Here is a 20,923-nt window from a genome sequence, read left to right as displayed (position 1 = left end):
AACATTTTAAGACTGAAGGAAAAACATCAATCTGTCTGTGAGGTCATCCCACATGAACGTTTTGTTCCTCCAAGCGATTCACAGGACTTAAGCACCCAGCGATGTTGTTGTTTACAGGCAGACGTTAGAGAGTTTGAGAGGCTGTCATCTTCAATAACAAGGGCCAGATTGAGCCACCGAGGGGCTGTGAGACATAGTAGTTACAACTGATCAGGAAAACTGTTTCTAGAAGGACATTGTCAACATTGGACCTGTTATTAATGTCTTTATGTAAACCTACAGTATGCTGTGCACATTCATGTTTAGGGGTGTGTGTGTGTGTGTGTGTGTGTGTGTGTGTGTGTGTGTGTTTGGTTTGGGCGTACCTGTGGGGGTGTGTGTGTGTGTGTGTGTGTGTGTGTGTGTGTCTGTGTCTGTGTGTTTGGTTTGGGCGTACCTGTGGGGGTGTGTGCGTGTTGGGCGTACCTGTGGGGGATGTGTGCGTGTGTGTGCGTGTGTGTGTGTGTTGGGCATACCTGTGGGGGTGTGTGCGTGTGTGTGTGTGTGTGTGTGTGTTGGGCGTACTTGTGGGGGTGTGTGCGTGTGTGTGTGTGTGTTGGGCGTACCTGTGGGGGTGTGTGTGTGTGTGTGTGTGTGTGTGTGTGTGTGTGTGTGTGTGTGTGTGTGTTGGGCGTACCTGTGGGGGTGTGTGCGTGTGTGTGTGTTGGGCGTACCTGTGGGGGTGTGTGCGTGTGTGTGTTGGGCGTACCTGTGGGGGTAACCTGTACGTAGGAACGCAGTGTGATGTCAGCACAGCCCCCTGACTCCAGAGGGATGGGGTGGGAGTGGAAGTGCCTCAGCATGTCTGACACGGTGTGGAACCACAGATGATGAACATGACACTGACCCTTACCATTCACCGACAGACGCAGGTGCTGGGGGGAGAGGGGGGAGAGGAGGGAGAGGAGGGAGGAGAAAGAGGGAGGGAAGAAGGGAGGGAGGGAGGGAGGGAGGGAGGGAGGGAGGGAGGGAGGGAGAAAGAGGGAGGGAGAGAAAGAGGGAGAGAGGGGGAGAAAGAGGGAGGGAGGAATGGAGGGAGGGGGAGAAAGAGGGAGGGAGGGAGGGAGGGAGGGGAGGGAGGGAGGGGGGAGGGGGGAGGGAGGGAGGGGGGAGGAGGGGGAGAAAGGGAGAGGGAGAGGGAGGGTGGCAGGGGGAGGGAGGGAGGGGGAGAGGGGGAGAAAGCGCGAGGGAGGGGGATCAAGAGGGAGGGAGGGGGAGAAAGAGGGAGGGAGAGAGAGAGAATTATGAGTAATATACACTATATCATTAGAACACTTTCCTAATATTGAGTTGTCCCCTCCCCTCAGAACAGCCTCAATTCATCAGGACATGGACTCTACAAGGTGTTGAAAGCGTTCCACAGGGATGCTGGACCATGTTGACTCCAATGCTTCCCCACAGTTGTGTCAAGTTGGCTGGATGTTCTTTGGGTGGTGGACCATTCTTGATACACACTGGAAACAGTCACACACAGATACACAAACACACAAACACACAGATACACAAACACACAGATACACAAACACACAGATACACAAACACACAGATACACAAACACACAGATACACAAACACACAGATACACAAACACACAGATACACAAACACACAGATACACAAACACACAGATACACAAACACACAGATACACAAACACACAGATACACACTCAAACCGGTGTGCCGGTACTACCATACCCTGTTCAAAGATGCTTAAATATTTTGTCTTGCCCCGTTCATCCTCTGAGTGGCACAAATACACAATCCATGTCTCAATTGTCTCAAGGCTTAAAAATCCTTCTTTAACCATGTCTCCTCCCCTTTCATCTACACTGAATGAAGTGGATTTAACATGTGACATCAATAAGGGGTCACAGCTTTCACCTGGATTCACCTGGTCAGTCCGTGTCATGGAAAGAGCAGATGTTCTTAATGTTTTGTATACTCAGTATAAAGTTTCAAGTCTAACACTGAGAGATTGAAAGAGACAGAGAGAGAGAGAGACAGAGAAATAGAGGGGGGAGACAGAGAAATAGAGGGGGGAGACAGAGAAATAGAGGGGGGAGACTGAGAAATAGAGGGGGGAGACTGAGAAAGAGAGAGACCACTGTGACTGACCCAAACTTAAGGAAAGCTTTGACTATGTAAAGACTCAGTGAGCATAGCCTTGCTATTGAGAAAGGCCACCGTAGTCAGACCTGACTCTCAAGAGAAGACAGGCTGTGTCCACACTGTCCACAAAATGAGGTGGAAACTGAGCTGCACTTCCTAACCTCCTGCCAAATGTATGACCATATTAGAGACACATATTTCCCTCAGATTACACAGATCCAAAAATCCAAGCAGGACATAATGCTGAACTGTTGGAGGAGAGTCACAGAATGCCAAGACTGGCACTGGAGGAGAGGAGGAGAAGAGCCTTGACTTCCTGAGACTGACACTGGAGGAGAGGAGGAGAAGAGCCCTGACTTCCTGAGACTGACACTGGAGGAGAAGAGCCCTGACTTCCTGAGACTGATACTGGAGGAGAAGAGCCCTGACTTCCTGAGACTGACACTGGAGGAGAAGAGCCCTGACTTCCTGAGACTGACACTGGAGGAGAAGAGCCCTGACTTCCTGAGACTGACACTGGAGGAGAAGAGCCCTGACTTCCTGAGACTGACACTGGAGGAGAAGAGCCCTGACTTCCTGAGACTGACACTGGAGGAGAAGAGCCCTGACTTCCTGAGACTGACACTGGAGGAGAAGAGCCCTGACTTCCTGAGACTGACACTGGAGGAGAAGAGCCCTGACTTCCTGAGACTGACACTGGAGGAGAAGAGCCCTGACTTCCTGAGACTGATACTGGAGGAGAAGAGCCCTGACTTCCTGAGACTGACACTGGAGGAGGAGAGCCCTGACTTCCTGAGACTGACACTGGAGGAGAAGAGCCCTGACTTCCTGAGACTGACACTGGAGGAGAAGAGCCCTGACTTCCTGAGACTGACACTGGAGGAGAAGAGCCCTGACTTCCTGAGACTGACACTGGAGGAGGAGAGCCCTGACTTCCTGAGACTGACACTGGAGGAGAAGAGCCCTGACTTCCTGAGACTGACACTGGAGGAGGAGAGCCCTGACTTCCTGAGACTGACACCGGAAGAGAAGAGCCCTGACTTCCTGAGACTGACACCCAGAGGGTATGGGAACAGACCTGGTGCCTGCAGCTCCAGAGGGCATGGGAACAGACCGGTCTGTCTGTTTCATGAAGGGGAGGAAGAAGAGATAGGCCGCCTGTGATTGGCTAACCTTGGCGTTGCCATGCATGTGATTGGCTCACCTTCGCTTTGCCCTGGAAATTAAAGGTGAGGACGTACTCCCCCGGCCGCGTCTCGCTTTGGCGAATCACAAACAGCCCGTGGCTCCTAGGGCCGCCCGCCAGCACCAGTTGGGCCGCCCGTACGCGTGACAACGTCCCGTGGAACCATGGGTAGGTTGCCAGGCTGGGGTCAGCCTCCGCCTCGGTCGCTCCCTCACCTGAAACACCTGAAGGGAGGAGAAAAAGAGGCGAGATCACATGGTAAAGATGGACCACAACCCCTCTGACTTCTTCAAACTATATATGTGTATGTGTATGTTAATATAGAATAATGATATGACTACCGTTCAACAGTTTGGTGGTCACTTACAAATGTCCTAGTTTTTGAAAGAAAAGCACATTTTTTGCCCATTAAAATAACATCAAATTGATCAGAAATACAGTGTAGACATTGTTAATGTTGTAAATGACTATTGTAGCTGGAAACCGCAGATTTTTTATGGAATATCTACATAGGCGTACAGAGGCCCATTACCAGCAACCATCACTCCTGTGTTCCAATGGCACGTTATGTTAGCTAATCCAAGTTTATCATTTTAAAAGGCTAATTGATCATTAGAAAACCCTTTTGCAATTATGTTTGTGGGTTCGATTACAGGCTCAAAATGGCAAGAAACAAAGCACTTTCTTCTGAAACTCGTCAGTCTATTCTTGTTCTGAGACATGAAGGTTATTCCATGCAAGAAACTGCCAAGAAACTGAAGATCTCGTACAACGCTGTGTACTACTCCCTTCACAGAACAGCGCAAACTGGCTCTAACCAGAATAGAAAGAGGAGTGGGAGGCCCCGGTGCACAACTGAGCAAGAGGACAAGTACATTAGAGTGTCTAGTTTGAGAAACAGACGCCTCACAAGTCCTCAACTGGCAGCTTCATTAAATAGTACCCGCAAAACACCAGTCTCAACGTCAACAGTGAAGAGGCGACTCCGGGATGCTGGCCTTCTAGGCAGAGTTCCTCTGTCCAGTGTCTGTGTTCTTTTGCCCATCTTAATCTTTTTTTTTATTGGCCAGTCTGAGATATGGCTTTTTCTTTGCAACTTAAGCAGACACTTTCATCCAGGGGTAAAAGTCGAATTAATTTCTTCCCGGTACAGGACCACCCACATGTCCTATAGCCCTAATCGTGGAACTACACAAAGAGTTTCAGTGGGCCTAGTCGTAAAGATTTGTCATTTAACTTTGAAAACTTGTAAACCTTTTATTGTGTCATAAACACAACCAGTCATGATGTTTTCATCTGATAATCACTTCAAAAGGGCTCCTTTTACTAGGTTATCAGCGCACGTTCATCCACTCGTAACACAGCCTCCAAACAGAGAGAGACTTCTGTTACACATAACCACAAGAAGTCTCCAACTGATTCCACCGAGGGCCGAGTGTCAGCTGGTTTTCACTCCTCCCTTGTCCTTGATTGATGAATTAAGGTCACTAATTAATAAAGAACTCCCCTCACCTGGTTGTCTAGGTCTCAGTAAGGAACTCTCCTCACCTGGTTGTCTAGGTCTCAGTAAGGAACTCTCCTCACCTGGTTGTCTAGGTCTCAGTAAGGAACTCTCCTCACCTGGTTGTCTAGGTCTCAGTAAGGAACTCTCCTCACCTGGTTGTCTAGGTCTCAGTAAGGAACTCTCCTCACCTGGTTGTCTAGGTCTCAGTAAGGAACTCTCCTCACCTGGTTGTCTAGGTCTCAGTAAGGAACTCTCCTCACCTGGTTGTCTAGGTCTCAGTAAGGAACTCTCCTCACCTGGTTGTCTAGGTCTCAGTAAGGAACTCTCCTCACCTGGTTGTCTAGGTCTCAGTAAGGAACTCCCCTCACCTGGTTGTCTAGGTCTCAGTAAGGAACTCTCCCCACCTGGTTGTCTAGGTCTCAGTAAGGAACTCTCCTCACCTGGTTGTCTAGGTCTCAGTAAGGAACTCTCCTCACCTGGTTGTCTAGGTCTCAGTAAGGAACTCTCCTCACCTGGTTGTCTAGGTCTCAGTAAGGAACTCTCCTCACCTGGTTGTCTAGGTCTCAGTAAGGAACTCTCCTCACCTGGTTGTCTAGGTCTCAGTAAGGAACTCCCCTCACCTGGTTGTCTGGGTCTCAGTAAGGAACTCCCCTCACCTGGTTGTCTGGGTCTTAATTGAAAAGAAAAAAACTAAAATCCCACAGACACTCGGCCCTTCCGTGGAATGTTGACACCTCTGATGACAGCGATTGTCATTAGGCCAGATTGAATATGTCCACTGCAGTCTGTGCGTGTCTCGATGTTGGCAGCTCATCTCTGCCAAACTTGTATGTTTTGACGTGTAGGCTATACCACTCGTTGTCAAGTCCATTCGTCCGCGTGCCACGCCGCTGACATGCGGTAACGATAAAGTGGTGTTATTGCCGACAGTTTCCTTGACATTTTGTTTTAATAATTGTGATAGGCTCAGGTTTTACAGATACGGCGTATCCCCTACTATTTATTTACGTTTCACCCCGGGTTTTATCCAAAAACGACAGTCATACGTGCATACAGTTTATGTACGGGCGGACCCGGGAATCGAACACACTATCCTGGCATTGCAAGCACTCTCTACCAGCCTAGCTACAGTTCCCTTTACCTGTGGTGGGGTTTTTCTCCTGGGCCTCTGGGAACTGGAGGAAGTGCTCCAGGGGAACATGGGAAGGGTGCTGGGTGAAGGGTAGTTCTCTGCAGCGGACAGAGGGGGCGCTATACAGTTCTGCTGCTGCTGAGCCACAGGATTTTTCAGGGACACGATGGACACCTGGACACAAACACGACAACATGAGATACTAGAGAACAACATTACACAGCAGACAGACTGACAGCACATCCATTTCCTCTCAAAAGGCAATGTGTGAGGTTAGGTTACGTGTGTGTGTGTTTGTCTCACCCTCTGACAGAAGCTCACAGCTGCAGGAGGCCACCATGGAGAACTCTTTAGACGCCTGGCCGTTGGGACATGACGCCAGCTCAATGTCATCTCCACTGTCCCTGTGCCACACACGGACACACACACACACGGAGACACACACACACACACGCACACGGACACACAGACACGGACACGGACACGGACACACACACACACACACACACACACACACACACACACACACACACACACACACACACACGGACACACACGGACACACACGGACACACACACACACACACACACACACACACACACACACACACACACACGGACACACACGGACACACACGGACACACAAAATGTATTTCTGTTTATGGCCGTCCAAAAACATGCCGTGACTGAACAGAGAAACTCACTGTACCAGAAAAACTCGGCGTGAAATAGTGTGAGAGAGGGATCTGTCAAAAACTGTCTTACAGGGTGATTAATGACTGTGTGCTGTTCCCTCCCTCAGGGAACAGTAAATATTTATCCCTCCATTTACCCAGGGTCCATGCAGTCCTGGATGTCAGCGACCCAGGAGTTTTTCTGCAGCGAGTCGATGGTCTCCAGGATATATTCACCTCCGTTCTCCACCTGTGGAGAGAGAACACACCACACCATAGAACAGTTACTGTGGAGAGAGAACACACCACACCATAGAACAGTTACTGTGGAGAGAGAACACACCACACCATAGAACAGTTACTGTGGAGAGAGAACACACCACACCATAGAACAGTTACTGTGGAGAGAGAACACACCACACCATAGAACAGTTACTGTGGAGAGAGAACACACCACACCACACCATAGAACAGTTACTGTGGAGAGAGAACACACCACACCACACCACAGAACAGTTACTGTGGAGAGAGAACACACCACACCATAGAACAGTTACTGTGGAGAGAGAACACACCACACCATAGAACAGTTACTGTGGAGAGAGAACACACCACACCATAGAACAGTTACTGTGGAGAGAGAACACACCACACCACACCATAGAACAGTTACTGTGGAGAGAGAACACACCACACCACACCATAGAACAGTTACTGTGGAGAGAGAACACACCACACCATAGAACAGTTACTGTGGAGAGAGAACACACCACACCATAGAACAGTTACTGTGGAGAGAGAACACACCACACCATAGAACAGTTACTGTGGAGAGAGAACACACCACACCATAGAACAGTTACTGTGGAGAGAGAACACACCACACCACACCACACCATAGAACAGTTACTGTGGAGAGAGAACACACCACACCATAGAACAGTTACTGTGGAGAGAGAACACACCACACCATAGAACAGTTACTGTGGAGAGAGAACACACCACACCATAGAACAGTTACTGTGGAGAGAGAACACACCACACCATAGAACAGTTACTGTGGAGAGAGAACACACCACACCATAGAACAGTTACTGTGGAGAGAGAACACACCACACCATAGAACAGTTACTGTGGAGAGAGAACACACCACACCATAGAACAGTTACTGTGGAGAGAGAACACACCACACCATAGAACAGTTACTGTGGAGAGAGAACACACCACACCATAGAACAGTTACTGTGGAGAGAGAACACACCACACCATAGAACAGTTACTGTGGAGAGAGAACACACCACACCATAGAACAGTTACTGTGGGAGTCCAGAGGAGAGACAGAGAGACTTCTGAACACACTGCAAGAAAGAGAAGTAGGCAGTTAGTTTGGTTTGTCAGGTCAGGTAGTCGTGTCTATAAGGTAGTGTTGTGAGAGGACAGGGAGAAGACAGGGTAATGTTGTGAAAGGTAGAACAGGGAGAAGACAGGGTAGTGTTGTGAAAGGTAGAACAGGGAGAAGACAGGGTAATGTTGTGAGAGAACAGAACAGAGAGAAGACAGGGTAATGTTGTGAGAGGTAGAACAGGGAGAAGACAGGGTAATGTTGTGAGAGAACAGAACAGAGAGAAGACAGGGTAATGTTGTGAGAGGTAGAACAGGGAGAAGACAGGGTAATGTTGTGAGAGGTAGAACAGGGAGAAGACAGGGTAATGTTGTGAGAGAACAGAACAGAGAGAAGACAGGGTAATGTTGTGAGAGGTAGAACAGGGAGAAGACAGGGTAATGTTGTGAGAGAACAGAACAGAGAGAAGACAGGGTAGTGTTGTGAGAGGTAGAACAGGGAGAAGACAGGGTAATGTTGTGAGAGAACAGAACAGAGAGAAGACAGGGTAATGTGAGAGAACAGAACAGAGAGAAGACAGGGTAATGTTGTGAGAGGTAGAACAGGGAGAAGACAGGGTAATGTTGTGAGAGAACAGAACAGAGAGAAGACAGGGTAGTGTTGTGAGAGGTAGAACAGGGAGAAGACAGGGTAATGTTGTGAGAGGTAGAACAGGGAGAAGACAGGGTAATGTTGTGAGAGAACAGAACAGAGAGAAGACAGGGTAGTGTTGTGAGAGGTAGAACAGGGAGAAGACAGGGTAATGTTGTGAGAGGTAGAACAGAGAGAAGACAGGGTAATGTTGTGAGAGAACAGAACAGAGAGAAGACAGGGTAATGTTGTGAGAGGTAGAACTGGGAGAAGACAGGGTAATGTTGTGAGAGGTAGAACTGGGAGAAGACAGGGTAGTGTTGTGAGAGAACAGAACAGAGAGAAGACAGGGTAATGTTGTGAGAGGTAGAACTGGGAGAAGACAGGGTAATGTTGTGAGAGGTAGAACTGGGAGAAGACAGGGTAATGTTGTGAGAGAACAGAACAGAGCGAAGACAGGGTAATGTTGTGAGAGAACAGAACAGAGAGAAGACAGGGTAATGTTGTGAGAGAACAGAACAGAGAGAAGACAGGGTAATGTTGTGAGAGAACAGAACAGAGAGAAGACAGGGTAATGTTGTGAGAGGTAGAACTGGGAGAAGACAGAGTAATGTTGTGAGAGGTAGAACTGGGAGAAGACAGAGTAATGTTGTGAGAGGTAGAACAGGGAGAAGACAGGGTAATGTTGTGAGAGAACAGAACAGAGAGAAGACAGGGTAGTGTTGTGAGAGGTAGAACAGGGAGAAGACAGGGTAATGTTGTGAGAGGTAGAACAGAGAGAAGACAGGGTAATGTTGTGAGAGAACAGAACAGAGAGAAGACAGGGTAATGTTGTGAGAGGTAGAACTGGGAGAAGACAGGGTAATGTTGTGAGAGGTAGAACTGGGAGAAGACAGGGTAGTGTTGTGAGAGAACAGAACAGAGAGAAGACAGGGTAATGTTGTGAGAGGTAGAACTGGGAGAAGACAGGGTAATGTTGTGAGAGGTAGAACTGGGAGAAGACAGGGTAATGTTGTGAGAGAACAGAACAGAGCGAAGACAGGGTAATGTTGTGAGAGAACAGAACAGAGAGAAGACAGGGTAATGTTGTGAGAGAACAGAACAGAGAGAAGACAGGGTAATGTTGTGAGAGAACAGAACAGAGAGAAGACAGGGTAATGTTGTGAGAGGTAGAACTGGGAGAAGACAGAGTAATGTTGTGAGAGGTAGAACTGGGAGAAGACAGAGTAATGTTGTGAGAGGTAGAACAGGGAGAAGACAGGGTAATGTTGTGAGAGAACAGAACAGAGAGAAGACAGGGTAGTGTTGTGAGAGGTAGAACAGGGAGAAGACAGGGTAATGTTGTGAGAGGTAGAACAGAGAGAAGACAGGGTAATGTTGTGAGAGAACAGAACAGAGAGAAGACAGGGTAATGTTGTGAGAGGTAGAACTGGGAGAAGACAGGGTAATGTTGTGAGAGGTAGAACTGGGAGAAGACAGGGTAGTGTTGTGAGAGAACAGAACAGAGAGAAGACAGGGTAATGTTGTGAGAGGTAGAACTGGGAGAAGACAGGGTAATGTTGTGAGAGGTAGAACTGGGAGAAGACAGGGTAATGTTGTGAGAGAACAGAACAGAGCGAAGACAGGGTAATGTTGTGAGAGAACAGAACAGAGAGAAGACAGGGTAATGTTGTGAGAGAACAGAACAGAGAGAAGACAGGGTAATGTTGTGAGAGAACAGAACAGAGAGAAGACAGGGTAATGTTGTGAGAGGTAGAACTGGGAGAAGACAGAGTAATGTTGTGAGAGGTAGAACTGGGAGAAGACAGAGTAATGTTGTGAGAGGTAGAACAGGGAGAAGACAGGGTAATGTTGTGAGAGAACAGAACAGAGAGAAGACAGGGTAGTGTTGTGAGAGGTAGAACAGGGAGAAGACAGGGTAATGTTGTGAGAGGTAGAACAGAGAGAAGACAGGGTAATGTTGTGAGAGAACAGAACAGAGAGAAGACAGGGTAATGTTGTGAGAGGTAGAACTGGGAGAAGACAGGGTAATGTTGTGAGAGGTAGAACTGGGAGAAGACAGGGTAGTGTTGTGAGAGAACAGAACAGAGAGAAGACAGGGTAATGTTGTGAGAGGTAGAACTGGGAGAAGACAGGGTAATGTTGTGAGAGGTAGAACTGGGAGAAGACAGGGTAATGTTGTGAGAGAACAGAACAGAGCGAAGACAGGGTAATGTTGTGAGAGAACAGAACAGAGAGAAGACAGGGTAATGTTGTGAGAGAACAGAACAGAGAGAAGACAGGGTAATGTTGTGAGAGAACAGAACAGAGAGAAGACAGGGTAATGTTGTGAGAGGTAGAACTGGGAGAAGACAGAGTAATGTTGTGAGAGGTAGAACTGGGAGAAGACAGAGTAATGTTGTGAGAGAACAGAACAGAGAGAAGACAGGGTAATGTTGTGAGAGGTAGAACTGGGAGAAGACAGGGTAGGGGTGTGTTATGGTTTCTTACCTTCAGGACGAAGGTGTTGTCTTTGTCAGGCATCTCCAGGGGCATGGTGGTCCTCACCTCCACGATGGCAGACAAAGGGATGCTCACCTTGGGCTTTGATGACTGTTAGACACACACACACACAACCACACAGATCCCAATTCTTTTAGATTTCAATTAAAAAGTCCTCTGTGTGTGTGTGTGTGTGTGCGTGCGTGCGTGCGCGTGTGTGTGTGTCTGTGAGTGAGAGAGGCCATAGTAAAGGTTTATCAGTTGATCTGACTGTTCTTCATCTTCATCTCCCTGTACGACTGACTGGCTGTCCTGAGTCCTCCACTCCACTCATCTCCCTGTATGACTGACTAGCTGTCCTGAGTCCTCCACTCATCTCCCTGTACGACTGACTAGCTGTCCTGAGTCCTCCACTCCACTCATCTCCCTGTATGACTGACTAGCTGTCCTGAGTCCTCCACTCATCTCCCTGTACGACTGACTAGCTGTCCTGAGTCCTCCACTCCACTCATCTCCCTGTACGACTGACTAGCTGTCCTGAGTCCTCCACTCCACTCATCTCCCTGTACGACTGACTAGCTGTCCTGAGTCCTCCACTCCACTCATCTCCCTGTACGACTGACTAGCTGTCCTGAGTCCTCCACTCATCTCCCTGTACGACTGACTGGCTGTCCTGAGTCCTCCACTCCACTCATCTCCCTGTACGACTGACTAGCTGTCCTGAGTCCTCCACTCCACTCATCTCCCTGTACGACTGACTAGCTGTCCTGAGTCCTCCACTCATCTCCCTGTACGACTGACTGGCTGTCCTGAGTCCTCCACTCCACTCATCTCCCTGTACGACTGACTAGCTGTCCTGAGTCCTCCACTCCACTCATCTCCCTGTATGACTGACTAGCTGTCCTGAGTCCTCCACTCCACTCATCTCCCTGTACGACTGACTGGCTGTCCTGAGTCCTCCACTCCACTCATCTCCCAGTACGACTGACTAGCTGTCCTGAGTCCTCCACTCCACTCATCTCCCTGTACGACTGACTAGCTGTCCTGAGTCCTCCACTCCACTCATCTCCCTGTACGACTGACTAGCTGTCCTGAGTCCTCCACTCCGCTCATCTCCCTGTACGACTGACTAGCTGTCCTGAGTCCTCCACTCCGCTCATCTCCCTGTACGACTGACTAGCTGTCCTGAGTCCTCCACTCATCTCCCTGTACGACTGACTAGCTGTCCTGAGTCCTCCACTCCGCTCATCTCCCTGTACGACTGACTAGCTGTCCTGAGTCCTCCACTCATCTCCCTGTACGACTGACTAGCTGTCCTGAGTCCTCCACTCCACTCATCTCCCTGTACGACTGACTAGCTGTCCTGAGTCCTCCACTCATCTCCCTGTACGACTGACTAGCTGTCCTGAGTCCTCCACTCCACTCATCTCCCTGTACGACTGACTAGCTGTCCTGAGTCCTCCACTCCACTCATCTCCCTGTACGACTGACTAGCTGTCCTGAGTCCTCCACTCCGCTCATCTCCCTGTACGACTGACTAGCTGTCCTGAGTCCTCCACTCCACTCATCTCCCTGTACGACTGACTAGCTGTCCTGAGTCCTCCACTCATCTCCCTGTACGACTGACTAGCTGTCCTGAGTCCTCCACTCCACTCATCTCCCTGTACGACTGACTAGCTGTCCTGAGTCCTCCACTCCACTCATCTCCCTGTACGACTGACTGGCTGTCCTGAGTCCTCCACTCATCTCCCTGTACGACTGACTAGCTGTCCTGAGTCCTCCACTCCACTCATCTCCCTGTACGACTGACTAGCTGTCCTGAGTCCTCCACTCCACTCATCTCCCTGTACGACTGACTAGCTGTCCTGAGTCCTCCACTCCACTCATCTCCCTGTACGACTGACTAGCTGTCCTGAGTCCTCCACTCCACTCATCTCCCTGTACGACTGACTAGCTGTCCTGAGTCCTCCACTCATCTCCCTGTATGACTGACTAGCTGTCCTGAGTCCTCCACTCCACTCATCTCCCTGTACGACTGACTAGCTGTCCTGAGTCCTCCACTCATCTCCCTGTACGACTGACTGGCTGTCCTGAGTCCTCCACTCCACTCATCTCCCTGTACGACTGACTAGCTGTCCTGAGTCCTCCACTCCACTCATCTCCCTGTACGACTGACTAGCTGTCCTGAGTCCTCCACTCCACTCATCTCCCTGTACGACTGACTAGCTGTCCTGAGTCCTCCACTCATCTCCCTGTACGACTGACTGGCTGTCCTGAGTCCTCCACTCCACTCATCTCCCTGTACGACTGACTAGCTGTCCTGAGTCCTCCACTCCACTCATCTCCCTGTACGACTGACTAGCTGTCCTGAGTCCTCCACTCCACTCATCTCCCTGTACGACTGACTAGCTGTCCTGAGTCCTCCACTCCACTCATCTCCCTGTACGACTGACTAGCTGTCCTGAGTCCTCCACTCATCTCCCTGTACGACTGACTGGCTGTCCTGAGTCCTCCACTCCACTCATCTCCCTGTACGACTGACTAGCTGTCCTGAGTCCTCCACTCCACTCATCTCCCTGTACGACTGACTAGCTGTCCTGAGTCCTCCACTCCGCTCATCTCCCTGTACGACTGACTAGCTGTCCTGAGTCCTCCACTCCGCTCATCTCCCTGTACGACTGACTAGCTGTCCTGAGTCCTCCACTCCGCTCATCTCCCTGTACGACTGACTAGCTGTCCTGAGTCCTCCACTCCGCTCATCTCCCTGTACGACTGACTAGCTGTCCTGAGTCCTCCACTCAGTTCATCTCCCTGTACGACTGACTAGCTGTCCTGAGTCCTCCACCCATCTCCCTGTACGACTGACTGGCTGTCCTGAGTCCTCCACTCCACTCATCTCCCTGTACGACTGACTAGCTGTCCTGAGTCCTCCACTCCACTCATCTCCCTGTACGACTGACTAGCTGTCCTGAGTCCTCCACTCCACTCATCTCCCTGTACGACTGACTAGCTGTCCTGAGTCCTCCACTCCACTCATCTCCCTGTATGACTGACTAGCTGTCCTGAGTCCTCCACTCCACTCATCTCCCTGTACGACTGACTAGCTGTCCTGAGTCCTCCACTCCGCTCAGCTCATCTTTGGGGGAAGAATATCAAATGTCACTTCCTGTATCTAAAGGGATATTTCCTGTTCCTCTTGCCCCACTCAGATCACATAACATCCTTGGCAACAGTCAAGAAGACCCTGGCCCCATTCAAAAACTGTACCTGAAAAATGGTTTCACTAATTTCATCTGACATGACTGGATTGATAAAAGCACTATGGAGTAGAGGTCGGCCGATTATGATTTTTCAACGCCGATACCGATACCGATTATTGGAGGGACAAAAATGCCGCTGCCGATTAATCGGCCGATTAAATTTTTCCCCAAAAATCTATTTGTAATAATGACAATTACAACAATACTGAATGAACACTTATTTTAACTTAATATAATACATAAATAAAATCAATTTAGCCTCAAATAAATAATGAAATGTGTTCAATTTGGTTTAAATAATGCAAAAACAAAGTGTTGGAGAAGAAAGTAAAAGTGCAATATGTTCCATGTAAGAAAGCTAACGTTTAAGTTCCTTGCTCAGAACATGAGAACATATGAAAGCTGGTGGTTCCTTTTAACATGAGTCTTCAATATTCCCAGGTAAGAAGTTTTAGGTTGTAGTTATTATAGGAATTATAGGACTATTTCTCTCTATACAATTTGTATTTCATATACCTTTGACTATTGGATGTTCTTATAGGCACTTTAGTATTGCCAGTGTAACAGAATAGCTTCCGTCCCTCTCCTCGCTCCTACCTGGGCTCGAACCAGGAACACATCGACAACAGCCACCCTCGAAGCAGCATTACCCATGTAGAGCAAGGGGAACAACTACTCCAAGTCTCAGAGCGAGTGACGATTGAAACGCTATTAGCGTGCACCCGCTAACTAGCTAACCATTTCACATCGGTTACACCAGCCTCATCTTGGGAGTTGACAGGCTTGAAGTCATAAACAGCGCAATGCATTGCGAAGGGCTGCTGGCAAAATGCACGAAAGTGCTGTTTTGAATGAATGCTTACGAGCCTGCTGGTGCCTACCACCGCTCAGTCAGACTACTCTATCAAATCATAGACTTAATTATAACATAATAACACACAGAAACACGAGCCTTAGGTCATTAATATGGTTGAATCCGGAAACTATCATTTCGAAAACAAAACGTTTATTCTTTCAGTGAAATACGGAACCGTTCCGTATTTTATCTAACGGGTGGCAACCATAAGCCAAAATATTCCTGTTACATTACACAACCTTCAATGTTATGTCATAATTACGTAAAATTCTGGCAAATTAGTTCGCAACGAGCCAGGTGGCCCAAACTGTTGCATATACCCTGACTCTGCGTGCAATGAACGGAAGAGAAGTGACACAATTTCACCTGGTTAATATTGCCTGCTAACCTGGATTTCTTTTAGCTAAATATGCAGGTTTAAAAATATATACTTCTGTGTATTGATTTTAAGAAAGGCATTGATGTTTATGGTTAGGTACAGTTGTGCAACGATTGTGCTTTTTTTCCGCAAATGCGCTTTTGTTAAATCATCCCCCGTTTGGCGAAGTTGGCTGTCTTTGTTAGGAAGAAATAGTCTTCACAGTTCGCAACGAGCCAGGCGGCCCAAACTGCTGCATATACCCTGACTCTGTTGCAGAGGTGACACATTTTCCCTAGTTAAAATAAATTCATGTTAGCAGGCAATATTAACTAAATATGCAGGTTTAAAAATATATACTTGTGTATTGATTTTAAGAAAGACATTGATGTTTATGGTTAGGTACAAGTTGGAGCAACGACAGTCCTTTTTCGCGAATGCGCACCGCATCGATTATATGCAACGCAGGACACGTTAGATAAACTAGTAATATCATCAACCATGTGTAGTTAACTAGTGATTATGATTGATTGATTGATTGTTTTTTATAAGATAAGTTTAATGCTAGCTAGCAACTTACCTTGGCTTCTTACTGCATTCGCGTAACAGGCAGGCTCCTCGTGGAGTGCAATGTAAAGCAGGCGGTTAGAGCGTTGGACTAGTTAAACGTAAGGTTGAAAGATTGAATCCCCAAGCTGACAAGGTAAAAATCTGTCGTTCTGCCCCTGAACAAGGCAGTTAACCCACCGTTCCTAGGCCGTTATTGAAAATAAGAATGTGTTCTTAACTGACTTGCCTAGTTAAAAAATATTTCTAAAAGAAATATTTTTTTTAAATCCCCCCCCCCAAAAATCGGCAAATCGATGGCCAAAAATACTGATTACCGATTGTTATGAATCCTTGAAATCGGCCCTAATTAATCGGCCATTCCGATTAATCGGTCGACCTCTACTATGGAGCAGACTTAGCTCACCCCACTACCTCTATGGGATAAGTCAACATCTTCAAAGAGGAGAGAAGGAAGCATTTTAACTGCTGTTATACAGTGTACTGTGTGGTTAGAGGTTAGAGGCAGGTAGCCTAGTGGTTAGAGTAGTGGCAGGTAGCTTAGTGGTTAGAGGCAGGTAACCTAGTGGTTAGAGGAGCGGCAGGTAGCCTAGTGGTTAGAGGAGCGGCAGGTAGCCTAGTGGTTAGAGGGGCGGCAGGTAGTCTAGTGGTTAGAGTAGTGGCAGGTAGCTTAGTGGTTAGAGGCAGGTAACCTAGTGGTTAGAGGAGCGGCAGGTAGCCTAGTGGTTAGAGGAGCGGCAGGTAGCCTAGTGGTTAGAGTAGTGGCAGGTAGCTTAGTGGTTAGAGGCAGGTAGCCTAGTGGTTAGAGTAGTGGCAGGTAGCCTAGTGGTTAGAGTAGTGGCAGGTAGCTTAGTGGTTAGAGGCAGGTAGCCTAGTGGTTAGAGGAGCGGCAGGTAGCCTAGTGGTTAGAGGAGCGGCAGGTAACCTAGTGGTTAGAGGGGCGGCAGGTAGTCTAGTGGTTAGAGGGGCGGCAGGTAGTCTAGTGGTTAGAGGGGCGGCAGGTAGCTTAGTGGTTAGAGGCAGGTAACCTAGTGGTTAGAGGGGAGGCAGGTAGCCTAGTGGTTAGAGGGGCGGCAGGTAGCCTAGTGGTTAGAGGGGCGGCAGGTAGCCTAGTGGTTAGAGGGGCGGCAGGTAGCCTAGTGGTTAGAGGGGCGGCAGGTAGCCTAGTGGTTAGAGGAGGAGGCAGGTAGCCTAGTGGTTAGAGGGGCGGCAGGTAGCCTAGTGGTTAGAGGGGCGGCAGGTAGCCTAGTGGTTAGAGGGGTGGCAGGTAGCCTAGTGGTTAGAGGAGGAGGCAGGTAGCCTAGTGGTTAGAGGGGCGGCAGGTAGTCTAGTGGTTAGAGGGGCGGCAGGTAGTCTAGTGGTTAGAGGGGCGGCAGGTAGCCTAGTGGTTAGAGGGGCGGCAGGTAGCCTAGTAGTTAGAGGGGAGGCAGGTAGCCTAGTGGTTAGAGGGGCGGCAGGTAGCCTAGTGGTTAGAGGAGGAGGCAGGTAGCCTAGTGGTTAGAGGAGGAGGCAGGTAGCCTAGTGGTTAGAGGGGCGGCAGGTAGTCTAGTGGTTAGAGGGGCGGCAGGTAGCCTAGTGGTTAGAGGGGCGGCAGGTAGCCTAGTAGTTAGAGGGGAGGCAGGTAGCCTAGTGGTTAGAGGGGCGGCAGGTAGCCTAGTGGTTAGAGGGGCGGCAGGTAGCCTAGTAGTTAGAGGGGAGGCAGGTAGCCTAGTGGTTAGAGCGTTGGGCCAGTAACTGAAATGTTGCTAGATCGAATCCCCGAGTTGACAAGGTAAAAATCTGTCGTTCTGCTCCTGAACAAGGCAGTTAACCCACTGTTCCTAGGCCGTCATTGTAAATAAGAATTTGTTCTTAACTTGACTTGCCTAGTTAAAATAATGTTTTATTTAATTTCTTTGTAAAAATAAAACAGGCCCTGATAAACGTAGTGAAGCAGTCTCTGCTGAGACATGTACGTATTTTAGGGAACAACATGATCATTATTCAGTGGACCTGGATCACAACAACAAGTTACAGTCAGTTTCAGGATTGGCACGGCAACTTCTACTTAATAGCAACAAAAATGTGTTTGGAGAAAACAGACAGTTCCAGAAGATGTGAAACAACCCATCGTGTCATCGTATTCCATATCCTCATTTCTCTTCCGAAAGTAATTCCTCAGATTCACAATAACGATCCAGAATACTATCCATACATAACTAATCCCTCTACGTCGGTGTCTCTTCTTCCTGGTTCTGGGGCCCCTAGCACTACACACCTGATTCGACTAATTAACTCATCATCGTCGAACCTTAGGAACTAAGTCTGAGTGGATTCGCTAATCGGCTGTGTAGTTGCTAGGGGCAAAAACTAAAATGTGCACCACTTTGGGTCCCCAGGACCAGGATGAAGAACCACTGCTCGGTTTCATATAGAATCTATCATCCATGGAAATCCCTCTACATGGCTACATCCCCTCATATCTCTCCCCATAAAGCCATGGAAATCCCTCTACATGGCTACATCCTCTCATATCTCTACCCATAAAGCCATGGAAATCCCTCTACATGGCTACATCCTCTCATATCTCTACCCATAAAGCCATGGAAATCCCTCTACATGGCTACATCCTCTCATATCTCTCCCCATAAAGCCATGGAAATCCCTCTACATGGCTACATCCCCTCATATCTCTCCCCATAAAGCCATGGAAATCCCTCTATATGGCCACATCCTCTCATATCTCTCCCCATAAAGCCATGGAAATCCCTCTACATGGCTACATCCCCTCATATCTCTCCCCATAAAGCCATGGAAATCCCTCTACATGGCTACATCCCCTCATATCTCTCCCCATAAAGCCATGGAAATCCCTCTACATGGCTACATCCCCTCATATCTCTACCCATAAAGCCATGGAAATCCCTCTACATGGCTACATCCCCTCATATCTCTACCCATAAAGCCATGGAAATCCCTCTACATGGCTACATCCCCTCATATCTCTACCCATAAAGCCATGGAAATCCCTCTACATGGCTACATCCTCTCATATCTCTCCCCATAAAGCCATGGAAATCCCTCTATATGGCCACATCCTCTCATATCTCTCCCCATAAAGCCATGGAAATCCCTCTACATGGCTACATCCTCTCATATCTCTCCCCATAAAGCCATGGAAATCCCTCTACATGGCTACATCCTCTCATATCTCTCCCCATGAAGCCATGTGTTCCTGGGTGGGTTTCCTCAGTCAGCTTCCTCCCAAGCTGCTTAATGTTTCCTTCAGGTCCTTAAGGTCCTTCAGAAAGCCCTCCATCCCTCTAGTTCTTCTACCCCCTCCCTCCCTCCCTCCCTCCCTCCCTCCCTCCCTCCCTCCCTCTCTCCCCTCTCTCCCTCCCTCCACACCCACCTCCCGGCCCCATCTCTCCTTGGGGCCCTCTGGTATCAAGGAGAGAAAGTCAGTTGGACAGCTTTAGTCTTATTTAGTCACCTTAAGGTCAGAGCCAGTGATCATAGACATATACTCAGACTGTTTCATGTGTGTGTATGTGTGTGTGTGTGTGTTTACCTGTGTGTGTGTGTGTGTGTGTGTGTGTGTGTGTGTTTGTGTGTGTGTGTCCACGTCCATATACTGTAACTCTACCTTGGGTGGCACATAGAACTCCAACAGGAACTTGTTACCCCCTTCGTCCCTCCTGGTCTTCCTCAGCAGCAACCTACACTTCTGCCACTGAGGCACCCCTATACAGTTAGTATCATCAGCTACCATGTAACGCAGAGCCCCCTCTCTCTGGATCTCCAGCAGCTCAGCCTTGTGCCCCTGGGAACCCCTGTGAAGACGCAGTCTCTGGGACCATCTCTCCCCCCCTGGCTCCCCTCCTCCGTTGGCCCGTCTGACCCCTCCGGACCCTCCTACAGGGTCTGGTTCAGGGGAGGCGCGGCGGTGCCAGATCTCCTTCACCCCGTCCACCACACACAGACTCATGTTCCTCAGAGAGAATCCCTTCTTGAAGCGGGCCTTGGGGTGTCCCACTGACACGTCCTCTGAGCTGCGTGATTGGCCCAGAGCAGAGGGCTTGTGGGTGGGTTGAGGGGTGCGGGAGGTGGCCATAGCCATGGAGGAAGAACTTCCTCCTCCTATCCCTTCTATTCCTAAACCTCCACTGTCCATACTGTCCAGGGACTCGCTGGAGGCACCGGTGTCCTTGCGCCGCTGGTAGAGGTCGTTGTGTCCGTAGGGCAGAAGGCAGCCCTGGATGCCCAGGAAGGGAACAATGCTGTATTTGGGGGGAGCGTTGGAGCCGTCGTCCCCTGGCGAAAGCGAGGCCTGGTGGTCCCTGGCTTGTGTGACAGCAGCAGAGAAACACTCCAGGAAGTGTCTGGCGAAGTGCTGCGAGAAGCTGCTGTCGGCGCCCGGGGAGTCGTAGCACGGGTTCTCCGTTAGGAAGCGGCGAAACTTGTGGGCAAAGTCGGAGGCGGAGGAACGGGCATGGAGCTCGCAGAACTCTCTCCAGTCGGGCAGCGGGCATGAGGAGGAGAACTCCGGGCTGCCGGGCACCGCCGCTCCGTTCATCACTGGGCCATGCCAACCCGCCTTGGAGAGGCTGAGACAGATGACAGAAGGAAAGAAAGAGAGAGAGAGAGACATGTTAGAGAGAGTGTGGGGGTTCTTTCATCACCAAGCCCTGCCAACATACTGTGTGTGTGTGTGTGTGTGTGTGTGTGTGTGTGTGTGTGTGTGTGTGTGTGTGTGTGTGTGTGTGTGTGTGTGTGTGTGTGTGTGTGTGTCACCAATAGCAGGGA

At 49.2% G+C, this 20,923-nt stretch overlaps 1 protein-coding gene across 1 annotated transcript in view; it reads right to left on the bottom strand.

Moving 5' to 3' along the window:
- LOC106613312 (SH2B adapter protein 2) overlaps positions 1-20,923 on the bottom strand; it is a 53,194-nt gene that overhangs the window by 4,763 nt on the left and 27,508 nt on the right. Inside the window, exons 2-8 of the mRNA XM_082956496.1 lie at positions 19,764-20,724; positions 11,107-11,208; positions 6,803-6,894; positions 6,273-6,373; positions 5,979-6,143; positions 3,352-3,557; positions 749-914 (exon numbers count right to left, since the gene is read on the bottom strand). Coding sequence (XP_082812622.1) covers positions 749-914; positions 3,352-3,557; positions 5,979-6,143; positions 6,273-6,373; positions 6,803-6,894; positions 11,107-11,208; positions 19,764-20,693 — 1,762 coding nt within the window. The 5' untranslated portion in view covers positions 20,694-20,724. The remainder of the gene's footprint in view (positions 1-748; positions 915-3,351; positions 3,558-5,978; positions 6,144-6,272; positions 6,374-6,802; positions 6,895-11,106; positions 11,209-19,763; positions 20,725-20,923) is intronic.

The sequence above is a fragment of the Salmo salar genome, chromosome 09, assembly GCF_965601325.2.
Source record: "Salmo salar chromosome 09, fSalSal1, whole genome shotgun sequence".
In the NCBI taxonomy this organism is placed as follows: Eukaryota; Metazoa; Chordata; class Actinopteri; order Salmoniformes; family Salmonidae; genus Salmo; species Salmo salar.
Note: the sequence above shows the minus strand (reverse complement) of the source record. Positions and strands in the feature narration are given on the sequence as shown.